The 23,528-nt window shown below is 53.0% G+C and overlaps 1 protein-coding gene across 1 annotated transcript; it reads left to right on the plus strand.

The window, feature by feature from the left end:
- Window positions 1-10,525: 10,525 nt before the first annotated feature.
- LOC308265414 (40S ribosomal protein S3a-like) lies at window positions 10,526-11,320 on the plus strand (the record flags this gene model as incomplete). The annotated part of the gene is made up of 1 exon (XM_080699098.1): window positions 10,526-11,320. One exon carries the CDS (start codon window positions 10,526-10,528, stop codon window positions 11,318-11,320), a length of 795 nt encoding a protein of 264 aa, XP_080555224.1.
- Window positions 11,321-23,528: the final 12,208 nt, after the last annotated feature.

Below are 23,528 nucleotides of genomic sequence, written 5' to 3' on the forward strand. Positions count from 1 at the left end.
TACTCCCGGCTGTCAGCTATCCTCCACGCAATCCACTGGAGCAGAGTCACCACCAAGGTCCGCGGTGCACGGAGACGTCAGGAGGAGTGCAGCCGCTTGGGCAAGGCCACAAGACCACCACCAAACCCCAGCTTCCAGACAGCCCGGGACCCTTCCCTCCTCCAATCGGCAGCTCAAAATGAGCTCTGCCTCAGCAGCTTATCTAGACCCTCAGCAACTTAGCCAGACCCTGTTTCCAAAAGAAAGTTAAAAGGGCTGAGAGGTAGAATGGCCCTGGGTTCAATCCCCAGAACCAAACCAAACAGACAACAACAACAAAAGTTACACATGCAGGCGTGTGTACACACACAACCTCACCATTGCTAATACTGACAGCCAGTGAGGATGAAAAGACAGGAGAGCCCTGCGTACTTTAAATAACACTTTAGCCGGGCGTGGTGGCGCGCTTGTAATCCCAGCATTCAGGAGGCTGAGACCGGAGGATCACGGTCAGCCTCAGCTACTTAGTGAGGCCCTTTGCAACTCAGTAAGACCCCATTTCAAAATAAAGAATAAAAAATCAGGCTGGGGTTGTAGCTCTGAGGTAGAATGTCCCTCAGCTCCATCCCCAGTACCGCAGAATGAATAAATAAATAAATAAATAAATAAATAAATAAATAACATTTAAACGCAAGGTGTGGCACATAATAAATGTTCGCTAATACTAAATAAGGGGATGAACGACACTAGCACCTAGGAGAGACCGGATACTGATGGCCGTAGGGGAAGGGCTCACTTCCCTCCAGGAGTGATTTGTTCAGCAGCAAAAAGTTTAGTGTTCACTGTTTAACTCCTTCATGTGTTCAGCTAAATGACAGACACCGGGTTGTGGGGTGATACGCTTAATTTTGACTTAGCCAACAAAACTCAAAACTTTCCCCAAGCACCCTGGGGCCATTTGCCAGTGCCCACAAGTCACATCCGCGGAACTGCGAATGCTAATCCACTTTGTGGTCCCACCCCCAGGGCTTTCTCTACTATGCAGACAGGATGGCGGCTTTGGTCCCTTCCCCCGCTGGCGCGCAGGAGCGGTCACAGAGCATCTTTGGTTCGCTCAGGAGCGCTCACTCTGGGCGGCTGGTAATAGGAACACTGACTTGTGAAAAAAGATTTCCCAAGACAGGTACACGGGCTCTGGAGGGAGGCTACGGAAGCCTCGTGGGTCCGCTTTGAATTTCAAGATTGGGGAAGCACCAGAACTCAGTTTCTTCCCAAATACCGTGGTTCCTTCACGCCTCCTGAATGGGCACCTCTCGACAGAGGGTTTTGCTCTGAGATTTTCTGGAAGCCCCAAGCCCATCCCAGCAGCCGCTCCCCACAGTAACGCCAGCTCCTGGCTAAGGACGGTTGCTTCCTGGCCCCTTGCTTCCTTCGCCAGGGCTAGATAGCAATGGCAGATTTTTTTTTTTTCAGGTGGTTTTTGGCTCAGAAACTTCCAAAGCGTCACTCCCTCCCGCTGGGGGGGACCGGCTCCAGGGGAGATGGAGCCACCTGTTGGGCCTCCCAGCCTCCAGCACATGGGGGTTCCGGGTTCCTGGTAGAATTCCTCTTGGGTACTGTGCACCTGCCAGGCCCAGGCCCCCCGCCGCACAGGAAGCTGCTGAGCAGATAGTGTCCAGGCTTTAGCGCCCGCTGACCCTCCCTCAGCTGGGAAGGTTAAGGCCCCTGTGGAAGGAGCCCCTCCGTGTTCTTCTAGAACAAATTCAAACTTGCTTCGGGCCCTCAGGCAGCAACCTGCTTGAAGCCTGGGTTTGTTTCTTCAACCCTCTTCTGCTAGACAGGCCATAAATCACACTGAACCTCCCCATCCCATATTCTCCAAGAGGAGTGACCCACAGCCACAGAAACTTCTCTGCCCAGCAGCCTTCCCTGGCCTGCAGCCGGCGGAGAGAACCCTGCTGCGCTGAGCTCTGAGATCTCTGAATAGACCTGGGAGCCCAGCGGCTGAGCGCTGCCGTATCAGCCCCTCCACATCTGCTGGGTACCCACCTTGCAGATGTGTTTGCAGAGGGCCCACCTCAGACCCAGTGCGCCCATGGCTGCACCCCGGATCTCTAAAGGGGACCCTGGCTCTTGACGGGAGTGGCCAAGAGCAAGCTGTCGCCCCTCACGGGAGGCCAGCGAGGAAGCTGGCCTCTGGGCTGGGACCTGGCGCCCACAACGCGCAGCAGTGGCCGCCAATCCTGGCCACGCAGACCCAGCCTGGGCAGCAGGGGTCTCCTTGCCAGCTCCAGTGGGAGTCCCCTTCAAAACACCACACTTGTGCCTTCTCCTTTTCTCTTCAAAAGCCCCAGGTCCTGCTCAGGTGGATTCCGGGTGATGAGGTCTCGGTTTCAAGGGGGAAATTCATGGAAAGCTCCAGATGTGAAGAAAAGAAGGCTGTGGGGACCCACACGGCCACTGGCCCCAGGAAGCAGGGAAAGTGCAGGAAAGTCCCCACCTCCTCCGGAAAGGCCCGGAGGGCGCCTCGCTCACCTGGATCACGCCAAAGGGCAGCTGGCCAGCCTCGAGTTTAATTAGAAATAAAGCTACTCTAGCGCCCAGCCAGGGGAGCTCTTCAGACAGTGTGAGAGGCACGGAGGCTGGGAGAGGGCAGGGGGCTCCCGAAGGCCGCTCTGCAGGCAGCTCCGCTTCCAGCTCTTCCAGGCTTAGGCACACACACACACACACACACACACACGCACACGCACACTCCCCGGCTGCACCTAACTTTTTCTGTTAAGCATGTAAGTGTCAGAGCCGCCGCCGTCTCCCCGGCACCCTCCCGCGGCCGCAGTACCTCCATGTCCTGGGTGGTCCGGACGCGCCGCGCTCGGGCTGGCCAGGGCGAACGGGGAAGGGCGGGGAGGGACGGGACGGGGCGGGCGGGGGAGGCGCCGCGAGCCGGCGAGCGGGTTAAATTTAGAACAATCTAAACAGATACTGTCCCTCCTGGGCGGCGCTCGAGCGGCCGCGACTCCATTAATCTGCCCAAACATGGGATGCGCGGCCCGCGACCCCGGCTCGGGGAAGTTTCTCAGGCCCCGGGCTGGCGTCAGCCTCCTCGGCCGCCTCCGCCCGGCTCGGTCTTTCTCCCTCACGCCCCTCAGAGCTGCGCTTTCCTTTCTTTTTCTTTTTCTTTTTCCTTTTCCTTTTTTCTTCTCCTCCTCCTCCTCCTCCTCCTCCTCCTCCTCCTCCTCCTCCTCCTCCTCCTCCTCCTCCGTACTGGGGATGCAACCCAGGGGCACTCTACCTCCGAGCTACACCCCCAGCCCTATTTTTTATTCTTTATTTGGAAACAGGGTTTCACTGAGTTGCAAAGGGCCTAAGTAGCTGAGGCTGTCCAGAACTGCGACCCTCCTGTTTCAGCCTCCCCAGTGCTGGGATGACAAGCGTGAGCCCCTCAGCTTTTCCTTTCCCTTTCTTTTTTTTTTTTTTTTGTACTGGGGATTGAACCCAGGGACCGCTACCTCTGAGTTAGAACCACCCCAAGCCCCAGCCTTTTTTTTTTGAAACAGGGTCTTGGTAAGCTGCGAGGCTGGTCTCAGCTCCCAAGTGCAGCGGTTTCAGGTATGCATCACCAGCCGGTCCTTTCATCCTGTTTCATTTGAGCCCTTCCTTTCCTCCGTGTGTACTTCCCTCCTTTCTTTCCTTCCCCTCTTCTGTAATGGCATGGGGCCACACCTGCCCGGCCCCCAGAGTGCCCCGCCTCCCAGGCTCCTTCTCAGGAAGGCACCAGCCTCCTACGTGCCACCTCCCTGAGCTGCAGCCCTAGGAGAACAGCTGTCCTGGGAGCGGGAAGGCGAAGAAGGGAAGGCAGCTGAGCTCCGTGCAGGGGTCGGGCCCTCAAATCTGCTCCCGAACTTCAGCTCCCACGGGCTGCTGCTCACAGGCCTTTTCTTCATTCCTATTAAACACATCCAGGGCAAGACCCTGAACACTGGCTTCCCACAGGCCTGGCTTAGGAACCCTCCCCTGGGCCGCCCAGCCCTGCGGGCAGGAGAGGCCGCCAGGCAGGGATGTGGGGACAGGCCTCCTTCACTGCTGGTTAGACACTGGCTGGCCGGGGGCCTTCTGCGCATCCTCCCAGAGCAGAGGGAGAGGGGGATGCCTCCAGAGCCGGGATTGGCTGGCGGGGATGCCCTTGTGTCCTCCTGCAGCATCCTCACACCTCCCCACCCCGTCACCGCCCCAGCGGGGAGCAGAGCCCACTCAGGTGAGAGGTGGTACGGTGCCCGCGAGCACTGTCCAGGGCAGTGTGGAGAAGCTGGCCAAAGAGGGCAGACGGTGGCCCCGGTCTGCTTCTCATTGCTACTGTGGGTGCGTTTTAGGAATATGGTCACCTTCTTGGCAGAGAAACTGAGGCCCGACTTTCTGAAAGGCCAGCAGGTCCAGTTCCAGAGTGGTCTCCCATTTATTTAAGTCAGCAGCCCACGGGGCCAGGCGTGCGATTTCAGGACAGGCCTGGAGGGCTGGAGCCCTGCTACTTTCTAGCTGGGCTCCCGCAGGCAGGTCTCGGCTCCTCTCTGACCCCCACTCCGTCCTCACCTCCACAGTGGGGGGGCCTCTGAAGAGTCACTGGTTTTTGTTTTTTGTTTTTGTTTTGTTTTGCAGTAATGGGAGTTGATCCCAGGGACTTTCTATCTCTGAGTTACACCCCAACCCTATTTTTAATTCTTTATTTTGAAACAGGGTCTCACTGGTTGCGAAGGGCCTCACTAAGTGGCTGAGGCTGTCCTCGAGCCACGATCCTCCGGTCTCAGCCTCCTGAATGCTGGGATTACACGCGTGCACCACCAAGCCCGGCTGAGAGTCACTGTTTTTATAATGCTTAGTTTCCTGGGTTTCAAATGAGCAAGGGTCTGATATTCCTTTTATTTAGAGCCAGGTACTCTGGGGTCTCGCGGGGGAGCCCCCAGCCCCAGGAATGAAAGGTGAGCGCCTCTCACTCCAGCCACACGGAAGCCGGGCAGAGCTGGCAGCAAGAAAGAAAATTTCCTGGAAGCATGAAGCCCCCCCCCCCCCCATTTCTAAAGTGTGCCAGGAGTGGTGGCACACGCTTGTAATCCCAGCATTCAGGAGGCTGAGACCAGAGGATTGCGGTTCGCAGACAGCCTCAGCCACTTAGTGAGGCCCTCTGCAACTTAGTGAGACCCTGTTTCAAAATAAAGAATAAAAAATAAGCCTGGTGGTGGAGTTCGGAGGTAGAATGCCCCTGGGTTCCATCCCCAGACCCGCAAAATAAATAAATGAAGAAAGAAAGAAAGAAAGAAAGAAAGAAAGAAAGAAAGAAAGAAAGAAAGAAAGAAAGGTGCAGGACCGACTGGGCGGTCTTCTAACCCTGCACCACAGGGCTGTTCCCTTCCTCAGCCTGGCCCTGGTGGCTGCTCAGAACGGGCTGCCCCGCCTCTGGGGCTGGCCGGAAGCGCCTACCCACAGGAAACCGTTAGGGGACACATGGAAGCCCCAGGTGACTATGCCCTCCGCACCTCAGGTCTGCCTGGGCAGAGGGCAGGCCGCCCACTGAGTACGCAAAGCTTTCTGGGCCTGGTGCTAAGGAAGGGTGGAAGGCAGGGAGGCTGGGAAGGGCCAGCCCAGAGCGGGGTTCAGCAGCCCCAGTGCATGTGGGGTGTGCTCTCCCATCCCCTCCTGCCCTCCAGAGGATCCCGGACAGAGGGAGCCAGCCTGGCTGCGGGGCCCTGGTTCAGCCGGGCTGTGTTGCACACTGGAGGTGGGGCGCCTGGGAGGGAAGAGGCTCTCTCCAAGACGGCCAGGGCTCAGGGTCCCACTGGTTTTCCAGGATCCACTCCTGTCACAGGCGCCCTGGGCCTTCCCTTCACCCGCCCCATTGCCTGGGTCCGCACAGCTGTGAAAAGAGGCCAGTGCAGGACTGATAAGGAGCACAGACGCAGCCCAGGCCAGAGAGGGCCCCGTGCTGAGGAACCCAACCCACATAGTGTGCCTTCAGAAACAGTGGGTGAATGAATGAGTGGGAGAGTGAGTGAATGAGTGGGCTGGCTGCCTTGAAGTTAGGGGCAGAGCCCTTCCCAGATGGGCTCCGTGGGGACGGGCGTGGGGGAGGAGGGCTCCTCAAAGGCCGAGGTGAGGTGAGCAGTATCTGAATCCTTTCCCAGCCGCTGCAGAGATCAATCGTTCCTCCCAAGTGGCTGCCCTGCGCTGCTGATCAGCTATTTTTAAAATTCAGAGCAAGAAGCAATTTTTTTTTTTTTCATGACATCAAGTACTAACTGCTCCTCAGTAGCCACAGCACTGGTTCCAGGATTGCCCTGCCCTGGGACTCTAAGTCCCAAGTTGCTCAAATCTCTGGTTTTCTCCAAGGAGCTCTGGTCCTGTTAGTGGAGAATGGTGTTTAGAAACCAAGGTCTGGGCAGTATGTGGCAGATGCAGAAAAAAAAAAAAATACTTGGAGTGTTTTGTAAGTAAGAGTGTGCTCACTGACTGGTGGGGGAGAGAAAATGACCCAGAAGTCAATTTGCAGGAATTTCTGCTAGCAAGGTCAGGAAATGATGAGCATCAAAATAAATAATGGCTGATCACTAAATAAAACACAGGTTAACGAATCTGCAGTGATATCAACAAATAAGTGAACGCTTGGGAGAAGAGGAGCCTAGCTCTGCCTTGCAGCACGGTGCCATTCACACGTAAAACGGGAGTTGGCAGAAGATGGCATCTGACAGCCATCATATAACTATAGGAAAGAAACAGCACCGCGGGCTGAATCTCGTGGGTGAAAGCGGGGCTGAGGAGTGGGCTTTTATGGGATTGTCAAGGACCTCCTTCAAGTCACTCCTCACTTACAGTCTGGCAAATGGAACTGTCCAGAGGAGAAACCTAGCCTGAACATCGAAGGACTCTCGCGAACTCTATCAGGACAGCTGACGTCACCTGCCGCCTGGTGGGGCGCAGGGAAGAGGTGGCACCGTTGCTTCTGTGTCTCTCTGGCCAGAGGCACCGCTGGGTCCACCCCGCAGGAATGCTAGGCAGACACTGGAAGCCGAGACTCAGCACGACTGGTCTGTGAGCTTCCGAAGGGAAAGGGCCTGGTGGATCTTGCCAAGTGATGGTAAGATTAGAGTTGTGCCTCGGGGTTGGCTCCTTTGACTATGTTCAAAGGATTATAAGGCCAGGCGTGATGGCATATGCCTGTTATCCCAGTACTTGGAAAAAGAGACAGGAGGATCGCAGGTTCGAGGTTAGCCCCAGCAACCTGGCAAGACCCTGTTTTAAAATAACAAATAAAATGAACTGGTGGTGTAGCTCAGAGGTAGAATGCCCTTGAGTTCAATCCCCAGTATCAAATAAAATAAAATAAAAATAAAAAGAGCTAAGCCGGGCATGGTGGCACACGCTTGTAATCCCCGCACTTGGGAGGCAGAGACAGGAGGATCGCGCAGGTTCAAAGCCAGCCGCGCTGGTTTAAAAGACCCTGTTTCCAAAAAAAATAAAAAATAAAAAGTATAAAATAGGTCTGGGAGTGTAGCCCGGAGGTAGAAGGGTTTCCAGGAACCCCAGTACCACCAAAAAAATAAAAATAAAAAAGTAAAAATAATAAAAAGAGCTAGCCATGTAGCTTAGAGGTAGAAAGTCCCTGTGTTCACTCCTCAGTACCAAAAATAAAAAATAAAAATAAATGAAAGAAAGGAAGGCAGAAGGATAACTGGTGGAACAGAGGGGACCTGGCTGAGGGCTGTGGGAGTCCTCCCATATCAATCTTACCATTTTTCCTCAAAGTGATTGAAAAGTCATTTCAAACTAAAAAGGTAAGAAAAGAGCGCCAGGCATCTGGAAGACAACCCTAGGTCCGCGGATGTTTGCTGGGATGCACAGTAGATGTAGGCGAGGGTCCTGCCTCAGTGTGCCGCCGCCATGGGCGCTGAGGAGGGCCAGGCCCGGGGTGCCTGGTGGGGAGGAGGCCAGGGCTCGGTGGAAGGAGCCAGGAGCCCCAGGAGCCCCGGGGGAGGAGAGGGAGGCCGGGGCGCTTCAGGGCTCCGGGGCCACAGTGCCTGCACCCACAGGACCACCTCAGCCTCTGAGTGGTGTCCCTGGGGAAAGTGGCTGCACCCCAGCCCCAGTGCATTCTGGGAATGCTCACGCTGGCAGTTTGCATTTTGAAGATATTTACAGGAGCAGGACAGCTTCTGGCGTGTGTTTTCTGTTCCCTCCCGGCACAGGAAGGGCCTCTGGATGGCAGCCAAGGAGCAAGGGAAGGGGCAAGAATGACCCGGGCCAGAGCACGACCATGCCGGCCACGCGGGACCTCGGGGCGGAGGGCCAGGCTGGCTGGGAGCTGGGCCCTACACACAGGTGCTCGGAAGCCATCCTCCTTGCCTTATTTGAGGACACTTCTCTTCAGTCACCCAGGGGTGTGGTAAAGAACTAATCAAAGTCATCATAAATCTGAGCCGGGAATGAGATGGGCTCAGCGCTGATCTGATCCCTCACCGCAGAGCTGGCCAGGAGTCAAAGGACACACTCAGGCTGGGAAGGGGGCCGTGGGGGCAGGGCAGGAGGTGGGGGTCGAGGCCGGCATTCGCCTGGGGCACACTCAGATCTGAGGGCTGACATCCTGTTTTGCTGTAGGTGGGGGAGGCGCAGCAGCAGCCCAGCGCCTCCTCTGACAACCAGGCTCAGGAAATGAGTGTCAACAGCCCGGCAGATGGGAGCCCAGCCCCAGCGACCAGCTCCAAGAGGCCCCTGGCCTCCCGCGGCCCTGGTTCTAGGGCTCCAGAGACGTCACGCCGGAACGCTGTGTTCCCTCTCCCCGTTCTGTTTTCATTCTGCAGCTGGGTGAGGCTGCGTGGGCTCGCTCTTGGGAGGGGTTGAGGGTCTGTCCCTCTGTCTCTGCCTGGAGCCTGCTCTCCCATACCCACAACAAAGTCATGTTTGCCATCAAGCCAGAGGACCAGAGCAGGAGGAGGGCTGTAAAGGGAAGCCACACTAGGGAGGCATGTCCCATCTGTCTGCTGATGAGCTGGGGATGGAGACCTTGCTCCGACACCCTTACTTACTGAGAAGAGACCCTTAGTGCAGGAGAGAGGGCCTACATCAGGACTGGTGGGCATGCCCAAGAGGAAGTCCTAGCTCAGGACCAGTGCGCATGCTCACGGCGCCCCCATCCTCTGGAGCATTCTGCCCCTAGCACTGTGACGCGGGTGTCTTCTCTCCTACACACCCTAGCAGGTGCCGCCTCCCTCCCTGCACACGCAGGAGGCAGTACTGAATGAGGGAAGCTCTCCTCCCTCCATCCCAAGTCAGCTCATCACTTAAAACACACATTGAATAAGGTAAACCCCAGCTCCCAAGGCAACTGGGCCCTGCTCAAGGCGCTGCCTACTCTTTGGGGCTGCAGTCTGAGCTCTATTGCCCAGAGACGTCTTCGCCCTTTCCTGCTTGCGTTTCCTCCTACTGCCTCTCATTCAAGTCCAGACAGAAAGGACCTCCACCATTAGAGAGTCTGAGTCTCGTCAGCCACCAGCTGCTAGAAGGAAAGTGATTGGATTCTTCCCAACTCCTCCTTCATCAGACCCAAGAAGAATGTCCTCCATTCATAGTAACTGGCCCATTGAAACCACACGTGTAATACATCAGGGGCGGTGTAAAGGACCACCCAGGCAAATGCACATCGTTGATTACGCAGATCGGATGTGCTTCCTGTGTAAAACATAACAAGCACTCATCTTGAAACCCGAGTCTCAGAGAACAGGGTTCACAAGGCAGGTGTCCCATAGGTCTCCGTAAAACACACCTCCTAGAAGATCCATGTGCGGATCTCCTGTTAGTTGGTCATGCCAGAGTCAATCTCTCCCTCTCTCTGTCTTTCTGTCTCTGTCTCTGTCTCTCTCTTTCTCTGTCTCTGTCTCTCTCTCTCTCTTCTTTTCCTTTCTTTTTTGTTTTTCTCTTGTCTTTTTTTCACTGCTGAGGATCAACACCAGGGCCCTGCACACGCTAGGCAAGTGCTCTGTTTTTGAACTACACCTCTGGCGGGGCCATCAGTTCTAGTACCCGACTAGAGTGTCTTCCAAATTCAATATTTCAAAATAAGTCCCACATCCTATGTTTTAAAAAGTAAAACTATATAAAATCCATTGTTAAGATCAGATTCAACAGTAAAGAACTGAAAGCTTTCCCTTTAAGACCAGGGAAGTACAAGGCAAACTTGACTACGCTGACTTGTGGTCCACACGGTAAAGAGTCTCCACCAGAGCGACCGCCAGAGCGACCGGCAAGGTAAAGAAACAAGAAGCACACCACACAGAAAGGAAGACGCGGATTTATCCTTGTTTGCAAAGAGCATATCTTATATGTAGGGAACCCTAAATATCACACACAATATCACACACACAATATTATACACACACAATATTACACACACACACACACACACACACATCTAAAGCAAATGAGTTGAGCAAAGTTGCAGGGCACAAAACTAACATATAAATCTGTTGGGCGGTGCTTCTGCCCTTTTGGCTCTCCCAGCGGCACCATGGTGGTCGGCAAGAACAAGCGCCTCACTAAAGGCAGCAAGAAGGGAGCCAAGAAGAAAGTGGTTGATCCATTTTCTAAGAAAGACTGGTATGATGTGAAAGCCCCAGCCATGTTCAGTATAAGAAATATTGGGAAACCACTAGTCACGAGGACTCCAGGAACTAAAATCGCATCTGATGGCCTCAAGGGTCGTGTGTTGGAAGTGGGCCTTGCTGGTCTGCAGAATGATGAAGTCGCATTTAGGAAATTCAAGCTAATCACTGAGGACGTTCAGGGTAAGAACCGCCTGACTAACTTCCATGGCTTGGATCTTACACAGGACAAGGTGTGTTCCATGGTCAAAAGATGGCAGACAATGATTAAAGCTCGTGTTGATGTCAAGACTACCGATGGTTATTTGCTGCGTCTCTTCTGTGTTGGTTTTACTAAAAAACGCAACAATCAGATACGGAAGACCTCTTACGCTCAGCACCAACAGGTCCGCCAAATCTGGAAGAAGATGATGGAAATCATGACCCGGGAGGTGCAGACAAATGACTTAAGAGAAGTAGTCAATAAGTTGACTCCAGATAGCATCAGGAAGGACACAGAAAAGGCTTGCCAGGCTATTTATCCTCTGCATGGCGTCTTCGTTAGAAAAGTAAAAATGCTGAAGAAACCCAAGTTTGAATTGGGAAAACTAGTGGAGCTTCATGGTGAAGGTAGCAGTTCTGGAAAAGCTACTGGGGATGAGACAGGCGCTAAAGTCGAGCGAGCTGATGGATATGAACCACCAGCTCAAGGATCTGTTTAAAAGTCCAGATTTTTAATAGTGACAAATAAAAGGTCCTATTTGTGAAAAAAAAATCTGTTGGGCTTCTGTTTCTATACACTAACAATGAACAACCCAAGAAAGGAATTAAGAAGATAATCCTGTTTACAATAACATTAAAAAGAGTAAAATACTTAGGAGTAAATTTAACCGAGGTGGAAGTCCTTATACTGAAAACTATAAAACATTGCTGAAAGAAATTGGAGAAGACCAAAACAAACGGAAAGACAGCTCATGTTCATGAACTGGAAGATGTAATATTGTTATCATTTACATGCTCCCCAAAGCGATCTACAGATTCAGAGCAATCTATATCAAACTCTCAATAGCATTATTTGCAGAAATAGCAAAACAAGAATTCCAAAATCTATACTGAGTCTCAAGGAACCCCAGGTTGCCAAAAGAACCTTAAAAAAGAAGAACTAAGTTGGAGGCCTTGTACTTCCTGAATTCAAAACATATTACAAAGCTATAGCAATCAAAACAGTGTGATTGCTGGCATTAAGACACACACACACACACACACACACACACACACACACACACACACACACAGGGTTCAGAAGTCAACTCTGATGTACATAGCCAAATAATCCCCACAAGATCACCAAGACCATATATTGAGAAATGTCTTCAACAAATGATATTGGGAAAACTAGATATACAATAGAATGAAGTTGGACCCTTACCTCATGTCATATACAACCTCACCGCCAATGGATGAAAGACCTAAACCCAGCTTTTCAAAGAAAACACAGGTGAAAATCTTCAAGGCATTGATTTGATGATGATTCCTTGGATATGACACCAAAAACAGGCCACAAAAGCAAAAGTAGGGGTGGGGTGGGGCTGGGCGTGGCCTGGCTGGGCGGTGGAGATGCCTGTGGGGGCCTGCTGGTCTCGCTAAGGAAAGATGCTTGAATTGATAATGGAAGGCCCAAATCAGATTTTTTCCCCAGGCTGCAAGGCCACCACGAGCAAAGCCGGGGCTGCATAAAAGTGCGCACTGTGCAAAGGGGAAATCGAGGCTCGGCATGGCTGTGAGGAGGGAGAGGAAGTGGTGGATGGGACAGGCGGACCTGGGCTTCCCCCGCAGGGGGAGGCCACCATGGGGCAGGGGGGATTTTTGCAGAAGTTAGATTTGCATTTCAGGAAGAGGAGAAAGACAGGAAAGACGTTGCAGACAGGAAAGCCAGTCAAGAGAGCAGGGTCCCTCCACCCAACACAGACCCAGCACCGAACGAGACAGGGCAGGAAGAAAGAGCGGAGAGGGTCCCCGGGCCACTTGCCGGGGTTAGGATGGGGGTGACGGGGAGGAGCTGAGAAGAACCGAAGCCCCTAGAGTGGGGCTGCCACATACTAAGCATTGAACCCGAGGTAGTCGACCGTGGAACCATACACCCAGCCCAATTTTATTTCTTATTTGGAAACAGGATCTCGCTAGGCTGGCAAGTCTCACTACTTCCTGAGGCTGTTCTTGAACCTGCGATCCTCCTGTCTTAGCCTCCAAGTACTGGGATTACTGAGTGCGGCCCACCTCGCCCGGCTGACTGCCGGCTTTATCAGGTGAAAGCACTGGACCCTGGCCACCTGAGTTATAAACATGTCCCATGCGATGATCCCTCCGGCGGTCACATAGAGTCATGCCCTGTATTTCTTCCTGGCAATCCATTTCAGAACCATCTTCTTGAAATGCAGGTCTGGCCTGCTGGAACCACTGTGGGCCTAATCTGACTCGCAGGCAAACACCCGCCTGGGAGGGGCACACCTGGCAGCGAGAAGGTGCATTCACTCCGTCCAGTGACCTTATCCCCCAGTTTCAGCTGGAGCGGCAAGAGCGTTTCCCAGCATCTGTGTTTCAGTGTCACCAGCTTTCCCAGCTGTCATCTACTCGGTGCCACCGAAAAACGAAGGGGTGGGTGCTTTCTTTCCCTCATGTGCAGAAGCTGGGGATGCATGGGAGGGGGCAGGGGCTCCAGACGGAGCAGGAGACACTCCAGCCGCGGGGAATGCTTCAACCCATACGATGTGCATACCTAGGATCATCAAGGCCAATTTCAACTTGGGTACCGGGCAGAGAGGGAGTGTGGGATGGGGGAAGGGCCCACCAAGTGCTGTGTGCAGGTATGTCTCCGTCCCTCTGAACTTATCACCAATAAAAATGAAAAAAATCTACTTAAAAATTAACTACTTTGTTTTTTGCAGTATTGGGAATTAAATTCAGGGGTGTCTTACCACTGAGATATATCTTTAGCCCTTTTTTTGTGTGTGGTACTGGGGGTAGAACCCAGGGGCTTTCTACCTCTGGGCTATACTCCCACCTATTTTATATTTTATTTGGAAACAGGGTCTAAGTTGCTGAGAGCCTCACTAAGTAGATGAGGCTGGCTTTGAACCTGAGCGATCCTCCTGTCTCAGACTCCTGAGTTGCTAAATTACAAGTGTGTACCAATGAACCTGGTTACAATGCTAAGGTTTTTTTTTTTTTGTTGGTGTTTATTGTTTTTTAATGTAGTACTGGGAATTGAACCTAGGGGCATTCTACCTTTGAGCTACATCCCCAGATCCATTTTTTTTTTTAAATTTAAAACAGGGTCTCACTAAGTTGTGGACGGCCTCACAAAGTAGCTGAAGCTGGCTGTGAACCTGCAATCCTTCTGTCTCAGCCTCCCAAGTACTGGGATTGCCAGGGTGTGCCGTCGCACTGGGTTACAATGCTAAAATTTACTTTATTTATTTGTTTTTTGTGGCATGGGAATAGAACCCAGGGACCATCTACCTCTGGGATATACTTCCAAACCTATTTTATATTTTTATTTGGAAACAGTCTCAATTAGTTGCTGAGAGCCTCCTACTAAGTAGCTGAGGCTGGCTTTGAACCTGCATGATCCTCCTATCTCAGCCTCCCAAGTACTGGGACTATAAGGGTGCGCCACCACACCCAGCCTTACAATGCTAAATTTTAAAAGTAAGCAGTAGTTGAGCACAGTGATACTTGCCTGTAATCCCAACAACTTGGGAGGTTGAGGTAGGAGGTTCCCATGTTTGAGATTAGCCTGCCAATTTATCGAGACCCTGTCTCAAGATAAAAACTAAAAAGGTACTGGGGATATAGCTCACTGGTAAAAAGTGCCCCTGGGTTCAACCCCCGGAACCCCTTCTCTAATAAATACTAATAAAATTCAGCATTGGCCTAAGTGACGATATTTGTGGAATGCCAGTTTGCTGGTGATTATTTTCTCTATACCTATTACAATAAGCACATGACTATAAAATAATTGTTTTTATCCTTATACTGCTTGCTGTTAAAATGAATCCCTATGCTACTTGTAATGAAAACTAATTGTTTTAATCCCTGTACAATTTAGGAGCTGCAAGAGCAGGGGGAGCTGTTCTGGGCAGGTACCCGCTAGCCCCCAGCCTCAGCGCTCAGAATGGGGAGGGCCCCGTGGAGCTTGAAGACCTTGAACCTGACTGGACCAAGCTGGATGAGAGGGCGGCCATGCTTCTGATGAGCAGGGGCAAGTGGGGACTAGTGTTCTGCTTCCAGGAATCCAGCAGGTCCCAGAGGAGAAGAGGTGCGACTGGGGCCCTGTAGCTGAGGCACCGGCCTGGAGAGGGTGGGGACGTGGCTGGGGGCGGTGAGTGAGGAGTCCAAGTCCCCAGATGAAAGCACCTGTCCCTAGGGGCTGTAAGCTGATATCCAGGAATGTTCCCTGAGGGATTTGGACAGGGACCTGCTCACACAATGTCTAATTGTGGCCGATTGGTTAAGAAAGCCACTCTGATACTGGCAGGAATCCGGGTTGATGTCAGTCCTGGGCTGTCTATCGGGAGGTTTTCCCAGGTTTCTCAGCACAGACTGGAGCCACTCTGGACTTGAACTGCTCAGCCATTCCTGCCCAGCGACCTCTGGCCCCCAAAGGTCAGACCAAGAGCTTGGGAGGATCTGACGGGGATCTTAGCTCTCTACCCGCACAATGGCCCCCACTGTGGAGTCTCCCAAATGCCCGTCTCTCCTCTCCTGGGCCATGATCCACCTGCTTGCAAAAGACTCCCAAGTACAACCTTGGCCGTCTCCATGGTCCAAGTCCATGCTCCCCTGCCCCCTGCACCCCCCGTGTGCCTTTCCGTGATGGGCGTGTGACTCCCAGGTGGTAGGGCACTCCTTGTGACTCCTGCTCCGCCCAGGTTGAGGCAGAGGGGCCGGCGAGGGAGGGAGTGTTGAGTGTCTGTTCTGCGCCATCCTGGCGGCAGACACCAGCATCTCCATCTTACAGACGAGGGAACCCAAGCTCTGAGAAGCTATGTCACTTGTACGGTGGAGAAAGCAGGGCCGGCTCAGGCCTCAGCCCCTCTGACCTTGTGTGCGGGGCTGTTCCCATCACACCACTAGCAATCACCGGGGGAAGGGCGTCTGCTGGATCATCAGTGTGCGTGTCGCGGGGACTTGGGAGCATCTTCCCTGAGCCTCCGGGTGAGGTTCGCCATGTGGCCACATCAGGTGGGACCCAGGTGACACTCCTCACACGGCGGCCGTGACTGCTGCCCTGTTTCTCTATTGTCTCGTGGTTTCCTTTCTCCTGACTGGTATCAGATACATACTCACGTCAGCTGGAGTCAATGTTAGGCTGTTATAGCAAAGAAACCCAACGTCCCATGCAAGTTTAAGCTCATTTCTCTGTCATACAAAATCCCAGGTGAGTGGTGGAGAGCCAGGATGCACCGGCACGGGGCCCTCGGCCCCAGCCACGAGTCTGCCTCCCTCTGAGAGGGGGAGAAGAGCACACGATTTCTCTTTGGGGCCCGGGAGGCTGCATGCACACTTCTTCTTGTAGCTCGTGTTGACCCAGCATCAAGATCCTGACAACGTGGCTGCGAGGGAAGTTGGGAAATGTCGCCTTCAGCTGAGTTGCACATCGCAGTAAAACTTCTGCCAAAAGAAAGAGAGAAGGCACCAGGGGAGAACAGACGGCAGCCCATCGCCAAAGCAGTTTGAAAACTCCTGCGTGAGTCCGCAGGCCACTTAATTTCCCTTTCCTTTTCCTTTTCCTTTTCCTTTCCTTTCCTTTTCCTTTTCCTTAAGCCCACATGTGGAGTCAGACCGCCTGGCTTAGAGGTGCAACCCCGCCACCCAGGTGTGATCTCGCCAGGCTCTGAGGCCTCTGAGCCTCGGTCCCTCCCTCCGCACAATACAGTCATGATAATCATTAGTCTACGTAGCTCACCTGGATGTTACGAGGCCCAGATAAAGTTGGAAGGCCTGGTGTGAGCCAGGTTAACTGAAAGGTGCAGACGGCTAGTTGGTTTTGTTTTGTGTTTTAACTGTGGTGCTCGGCTGGCGCCCAGCTTGGTGTCGGGCGCGAGCCACACACTTGCTATTCTCCCACACCATAGCTCCACTCTAGGGACCACAGCATACGGACAGAGGTGCTAGGACTTAGCATCCTGTTCACATCGGCCGCTCCTGCGCTACAACCAGCATCCTCAGCAGAGCTCCGGCTCCGGGCTCCCGTCCCCCAGGTGACAGTCCCTGGCTGCCCGCCCCGCGACTCCTGAGCACTGTCACCTGTAAGTACAGTGCCTTGAGACTTTCTCCTTGCAGAGTGGGTTCGGTGGGGAGCCCTGACACAGGGCCGCAGGAAGGAAGCCAGCGAGTGTCCCTGGGTGCCAGTGGGCGTGGCTCCTCCCACCTCCTGTGCAGCAAGCCACAACGCACACCTGACAGGTTCAGCGCCCAGTGTGGCTGTGTGCGGTCGACCCACACTGTGCGCTTGATTTACCAGAACCTGTTCTTGTCTGTAATCCCCTAAGCTCCTTCTGGAAGGAAGGACGGACGCTTCCCTAGCACGGATAGTATCCCACCTGCCAGGTTTATCCCGCGCCAGCATCCCCCGGCAGGTGTCAGGACTTCCTTGCTGATGGGTGGGGAGCCTTGCACGGTTTTATAGAGGAGGCAGGGCTTGCGCCCAGGGCCTCTCTTGAGTGCCAAGTCTGTGAGGTCTGCTAATTCTGATCAGCAGAGAGCTTGAAAGGGCCATTGTTGTCCTGGGGAGCAGGACGACAACATTTCACGCCAGCAGGTGGAACTCCAGAGAGAGAGAGGAGTCCCTTCACTTGCCTCTGGCGGAGCGCAGGTGCCCAGCTCCTACAGGCCTCGTGCCTACGCTTGGGTTGTGGGTGGTTGGGTGGACCTTTTAAGAGGAATCATAGCCCACTCCAAGGGTCGAAGGTGCGAACACTGGGCAGAGCCCTCGTCCTGCAGATAAATGGGGATGAGCCAGGGCAGAGCTGTCCTGGGCATGGCCCTCGGTGCGGCTTGTAGTTAGTCTGAGCCACACAGCCAGGCACCTGTGGCTCATGCGGATGACATTTCTGATCGGCATCCCCAGAAGGGACAGTCCCCACAGCACACCCACCCTGGGTCTCCTGGCCTGATCCAGTCCACAACTCGGGTCCCAAGGAAGCCCAGGCTTCGATGGCTTCTATGTGCACCGGGGGAATGCCGAGGCCAGCTTTGGAGAGGAGATGGTGGTCACCGCAGGCAGGGCAGCGCCTCCATCGCTTCCTGCCAGCAGAGCTGAGCAGAGCAGAGGGGCCGCCTCTCCAGGGAAAGGGGGCCAACCTTCTGCTTAGCCACGAAGCTGGGCGCCTCCTGACAGGAACGGCCAACCAGGGCCATCTCAGGACTGTGTCCCCAAAACTAGGTCCCCCAAAAGGCCAAGAACGAGATGACAGGAAGGAACAAACCGCTCTTTTGATCTGGTTGCACAAGGGGAGGAGCCGCCCCAGGCCTCTTGACACAGAGGGTTGCGTTTGGGGAAATGAGAGAGAGTTCTCTTCCAAACTTCTTCAGGCAGGAGGCCAAGGGCGCGTGCAGGGCAGGCCAGGAGGCTCCTTGCGGGGCACTGCTGGGTGACCGTGCCCCTCCACAAGCATGGCAGAGCCACCTGAAGCCTTAGGTGTTCTGTAGGGTCAGTTTACTCGCTCCCCACCGCCCAGCTCAGCCAGGGTGGTGCCTCCAGGTGAGCGCTGTGCTAGGATGGGGGAGGCCTGGGACCTCCTCCTATCCCCCACCATCAGCACCGCGGGGGAGACTGCAGCCCCCTCCCAGCCCCTGGTCAGCACTGGGAGAGACCCGTGGCCTTTTCCAGCCCCTCCATCCTTCAGTGTCAAGGGGCCCCCGCGGGCTCCTCTGAGCCCCACCAGTGCTGGAGCGCTGCACAGTGCTCCCCTCTGCCTCTCGTCCTCCCTGGGCAAGTGAGGGGGACACACGTTGGGAGGGCTTGCCACAGTTTGGCTGATTACTTTGCTCTGGGGTTAGGTGCTCCAGGCAGGTCACCCACCGAATCCCCACAGCTCTGGGGCCATGATGTTTCCAGCTTGAGGCCAAGAAGGGATTAGGCAAATGCTCAAATCAGTTGTCTTTGACTCTAGGTCAGAACCCCAAACTGATGTTTTAAGACACTAGTCCCAAGCAGGGCATGGTAGCCCATGCTTGTAATCCCAGTACTTGGGAGATGGAGACAGGAAGATTGCATGTTCAATGCCAGACTCAGCAACTCAGCAAGGCTCTCAGAAACTTAGTGAGACCCTATTTCAAATAACGAAATAATATTGGGCTGAGAGCATAAGTTGGAGGTAGAATGCCTCTGGGTTCAATCCCCAGTGAGAGAGAGAGAGAGAGAGAGAGAGAGACATGCACTAGTGAGGCTCTCAGAGTGGAGCTGGCACGCTGGAGCCAGCCTCACTCCTGAGCCCAGAACTCACAGCAAACCCCTTTGCTTTTTGGGTGCCCACCCATGAATTCTGCAGAACCGGTTTCCCACAAGTTCCGTACTGTGAATATCACAGGCTGTAGACATAGCGCCCTCGTGTGTCCAGAGCATAACACACATCTGAACTGAGGAGAAAGACTAAACAGTTTAAACTCAAAAAACTATGGGATTTTTTTTTCTTTTGTGTTTTGTTTTCAAAGTCATTTAATGTTGGGGAAGAATAGTGAGAATTCACTCAACCTGAACCTCCACTCGGAGGGCTCACGAGGGGGAATGGGCCGCCTTGGCGTGGAATACGCCGGGGTCAAGGCGAGCCCGCGTCGGGCCCTGGCTACTGAGGATGGCCACCGCTTCTCCAAGTGTTTACTTCTTCCCTTTATACTTTTTTTTTAAACATCTCATTTCTTTTTTTTTTCTTATTTTCTCTTCTTTCTACTTTTCCTATCTACTCTTAGAAAGTTACAGTAAACTGGGCATGGTAGCACATGCCTATAATCCCAGTACCTGGAAGGTTGAGACAGGATGATTGCAGGTTCAAGGACAGCCTCAGCAACTTAGTGAGACTCTCAGAAACTTCACAAGACCCTATTTCAAAAATAGGGCTGGGGGTCTAGCTCAGAGTTAGAACACCCTTGGGTTCAATCTTCAGTACTGCACACATACACACACACACACACACACACACACACACACACACACACATTATATTGGCATATAAATTACTTTTTATGTGATTTTTTAAAATTTGCCTTTTTTTAGTGTGTGTGGGCACTTGGGTAGGCATATCAGAGATAGAAACGCCATGCTATAACAAAGGTAACGCGGGGCTTGGGTTTAGAAGGCCCATCATCTCTCCCTGAGCATTCCACAAAGAAACCATTTATTCAAGCACATACAATAAAAGTAACAGAATATCTAGTTTGAAGGCTGTGTGAAGGCAAGGCACGCCTCGATGCGTGGGCTAGAGGAGGCCCAGCAGGGCAGCGCAGCCCAGCCGGTGGTGACTCCCGCTCCCTGTGTATGTGTGTGTGGTGCTAGGGGTGGAACCCAGGGTGTTCTACCTCTGAGCCACACTCCCCCTCTATTTTATTGTTTATTTTGAAACAGGGTCTCACCAAGTTGCTGAGGCTGTCCTTGAACCTGCAATCCTCTGGTCTCAGCCTCCCAAGCACGGGGATTACAGGTGTGCACCACCATGCCTGGCTGGGTCCTGGAGCCTTTGCTCAAGAAGGCCACAAGGTGTCCCTTGTGGAGTCTCCCAGAAGCAAAGCAAAGAAAAAATTAGTCACCGCATTTATCCTGTCCTTTAGATAAGACAAACCTATTGTCTGTGGAAGGGCTGTGCTCTCCGCGGAGAGCTGAGCTGAAGGAAGCTCCGTGCGGTGCTGGGAGGCAGCCTGCGGGAGCCCGCAGCAGCAGAGTTCCTACAACTCTTTCTCCTAATGGTTTGATGGTGTGAGCCCGGAGGACCATTCCCTCAACACACCGCCACACAGGGAGCCAAGACAGCGCGACCCCGAAACCATGCTCCCAAGCTCCGATGCCGTCCGAGGCTAAAACCTAGAACTGCTAAAAAATACTGACTGCACTGTACGCTCAGCCCATCCATCACAGACGTGGTTTCTCTAGACTGGGCTCTGGATGAAACTGAACAGGAAAGAATGTGAGTTTGACTTCTTTAAAAAAGAATCCTGCCATCGATAAAAAGGAAGGTCACCATGTTTTTAGTAATGGAGAGAAAAAAAGACTTTTTATGAAAATTAAGGATTTTTCACCCACTCAGACTGTGACCCATGATGCCCAATTTAGCTCAGTGGAGGGTAGTTTCAGGGAGGGACTTGGAAGTAGAGGCCCCAAATCAATCAACCAAACAATCAGTGTCTCTCTCTCTCTCTCTCTCTCCCCCTCCCTCCCTCCCTCTCTCTCGCTCTCGCTCTCGCTCTCCCTCTCTCCCTCGCTCTCTTTGTTTTTTTCAGAGAGGGTCTCTCTAAGTTGCCCAGTCTGGCCCCAAACTTCTGGGTTCAAGCGCGGCTCCTATGTCAGCCTCCTGCGTAGGTGGGGCCGCACGAGCACCACACCCACTCCCAGTCCTCTGGTGTCTTATGAAACAGGGAGGCACCAATACAGTTCTCAAATGTCCAGTGTGCTAGGAACTTGCTCTGGCCCTAAAGGCGGAGCCCTGGGACCTGCCCGTAGAGTCAGGTCCAGTGTTCGAGCAGGGCCAATGAATCTACATTTTAAGCGATTCCTGAAGAAGCCACTAAGAACAAGGACATTGCCTGAGGCTGGCTATGAGAAATCCAGCCGGGAGAGAAATTCAAAGTGATCCTCGCGACTGCTCACTTGGACAAAAACCTCTCAAGAAGACATCTTGGTTTATGTTAATTTTGTGTGTGTGTGTGTGTGTGTGTGTGTTGTGGTCCTGGGGATTGAACCCAGGAGGGTTGTACCACTGAGTTACACCCCCAGTCTTTTTTTTTTACTTTGAAACAGGGTCTTGCTAGGTTGTTGCGGGTTTTGCTAAGTTGCTGAGGCTGGCCTCAAACCTGAGATCTTCCTGTCTCAGCCTTGGGAGTACTGAGGAATACTGGGAGTACTTGGGAGTACTGAGATCACCCCTGCTGCTCCTGGCTTGTGTTAATTTTAGACTCTAGTTTCTTGGTTCACCCTCTAGGACAAATTAGTCTAGAATTGTGACGTTGAGTCACAGCGTTTGACCAGCTGCGTAGAATCACGGCTACAAATCATTTTACGGGAGGGTGGCTGCCAGTTGCGTCTGTTCTGCGCTGGGTGAACAATTATGATTAGGTCTGGCTGCGTGGGACAGAAAACGTACAGCAGCTTAAACAGCACCAAAGCTCCTTTGTCTCAGGTGAGGCTGGGGGTCTGGCCGTGCCGCGGACACGGCGCTCTCCAACGGCAGAGACCACACTCCTCCTGCCTCTCTGCCTTCAACATGAGGCTTCTGCTTCTCGCCTGGATGGTTCAGGACTCCCTTGCAGCGGGTGAGAAAGGAGGGCAAAGAGTGACGCCTCCAGCTCGGCTGCCAGGACTTCAGCTTCTATTTCACCACCAAGACGCACTTACTCTCCGGGCCATACTTAGCTGCAAGGAGTGGGGAACGGGGTTGGGTTGGCTGGAAAGTGTGATCTTTATTTGGGATGGCCAGATGCCCAACTAAATATAGAGGTTGATTACAAGAGGAAGCGGGGCGGGAGGTGGTTATCGAGGGGCATCTGCAGTTCCCACCATGAGTAGGATATAGCAGCCATTGTCCATCAGAGCTGGCCTGGTGCTGCCTGGCAGGCAACATCAAAGCCAGGTCTCTGCCCTTGGAAAAATATCTTTCTGATCTCAGGCATTCTCCTTATCTGAGAGCAAACGCAAGCAAGCCATAGGATGCATACGCCAAGGGGGAAGGTTCAAAATGCTCTGCTTTTTTCCACTCTGACTATTTAGGAAATTTTAGGCATGTGACTCAGACTTGTTGTGACAAACCCAAGCAGCATGAAGAGCAAAACTAAACAGCCCAGGCTCCCTCCTGCCCCAAGCCTGACCCCAGCCCGACCCCAGGAGAGCCTGGTTAACGTTTCAGGTGCTCCTTTCCAAACTAGACTCATCTCCTGCTCAGAGTTGTTGCTGGCTCTGTGCAGACTCTAGTTCTGGCCTCTGATTTTCCTGTTGCCCGGTGCGGGGCTTCCCAGCCATTCACGGCAACAGGGAGGCAGCGGGGGTCAGAGACTGCGAAGGCTGAAACCTATCACGCGGCGTTGAGAGGCGCAGATGAGACCGGCGGGCTCCTCTTTTTCCACTACACTTGAGGGGTTTCCTCATTTCGTAGTATCTGATTCGTGCAGACGTGAATGTGTAGGCTGTGCGTGTGAAGCTGGTAACATAACAAAGCCTTGGCTCACATTTCAGGTCCACAACCAGGATGAACTAGTTGATTAGCAAAACCACCCTGGCCTCTCATCCCACTTCCCTGAGAGTTCATGGTACCCGGAGTGGTGTGTGCGCCTGCATGGGTGTGCCAGCCCTTTTTATTTTTTATTTTGAAATAGGGTCTCCCAACATTACTGAGGGTCTCGCTAAATTACTGCGACTGGCCTTAAGACTTGGATCCTTTTGTCTCAGCCCCTCAAGTGGCTGAGATTACAGGCATATGTCATCATGCACAACTAAATTTTATGTCTTAATTCTTTTTCTAAAAAAAAGAGTTTTTCTATAGATGTCTTTTTGCACAAACTGTATTCTAATTTTGCTTTTTTCCTGAGGTTAAAAAAAGGGCTGATTTATGTTGTCAACACATTGTTTAGTTTTTGTTTTTTTAAGGCAGATCTCAGCATGGTAGATACAATTACATACTAAGGGAAAACTGCTTCTAGCCCACATGTGTCCTTGTGAAGGTGCTT

Source organism: Muscardinus avellanarius, assembly GCF_963383645.1.
Source record: "Muscardinus avellanarius genome assembly, chromosome: 7".
NCBI lineage: Eukaryota > Metazoa > Chordata > Mammalia > Rodentia > Gliridae > Muscardinus > Muscardinus avellanarius.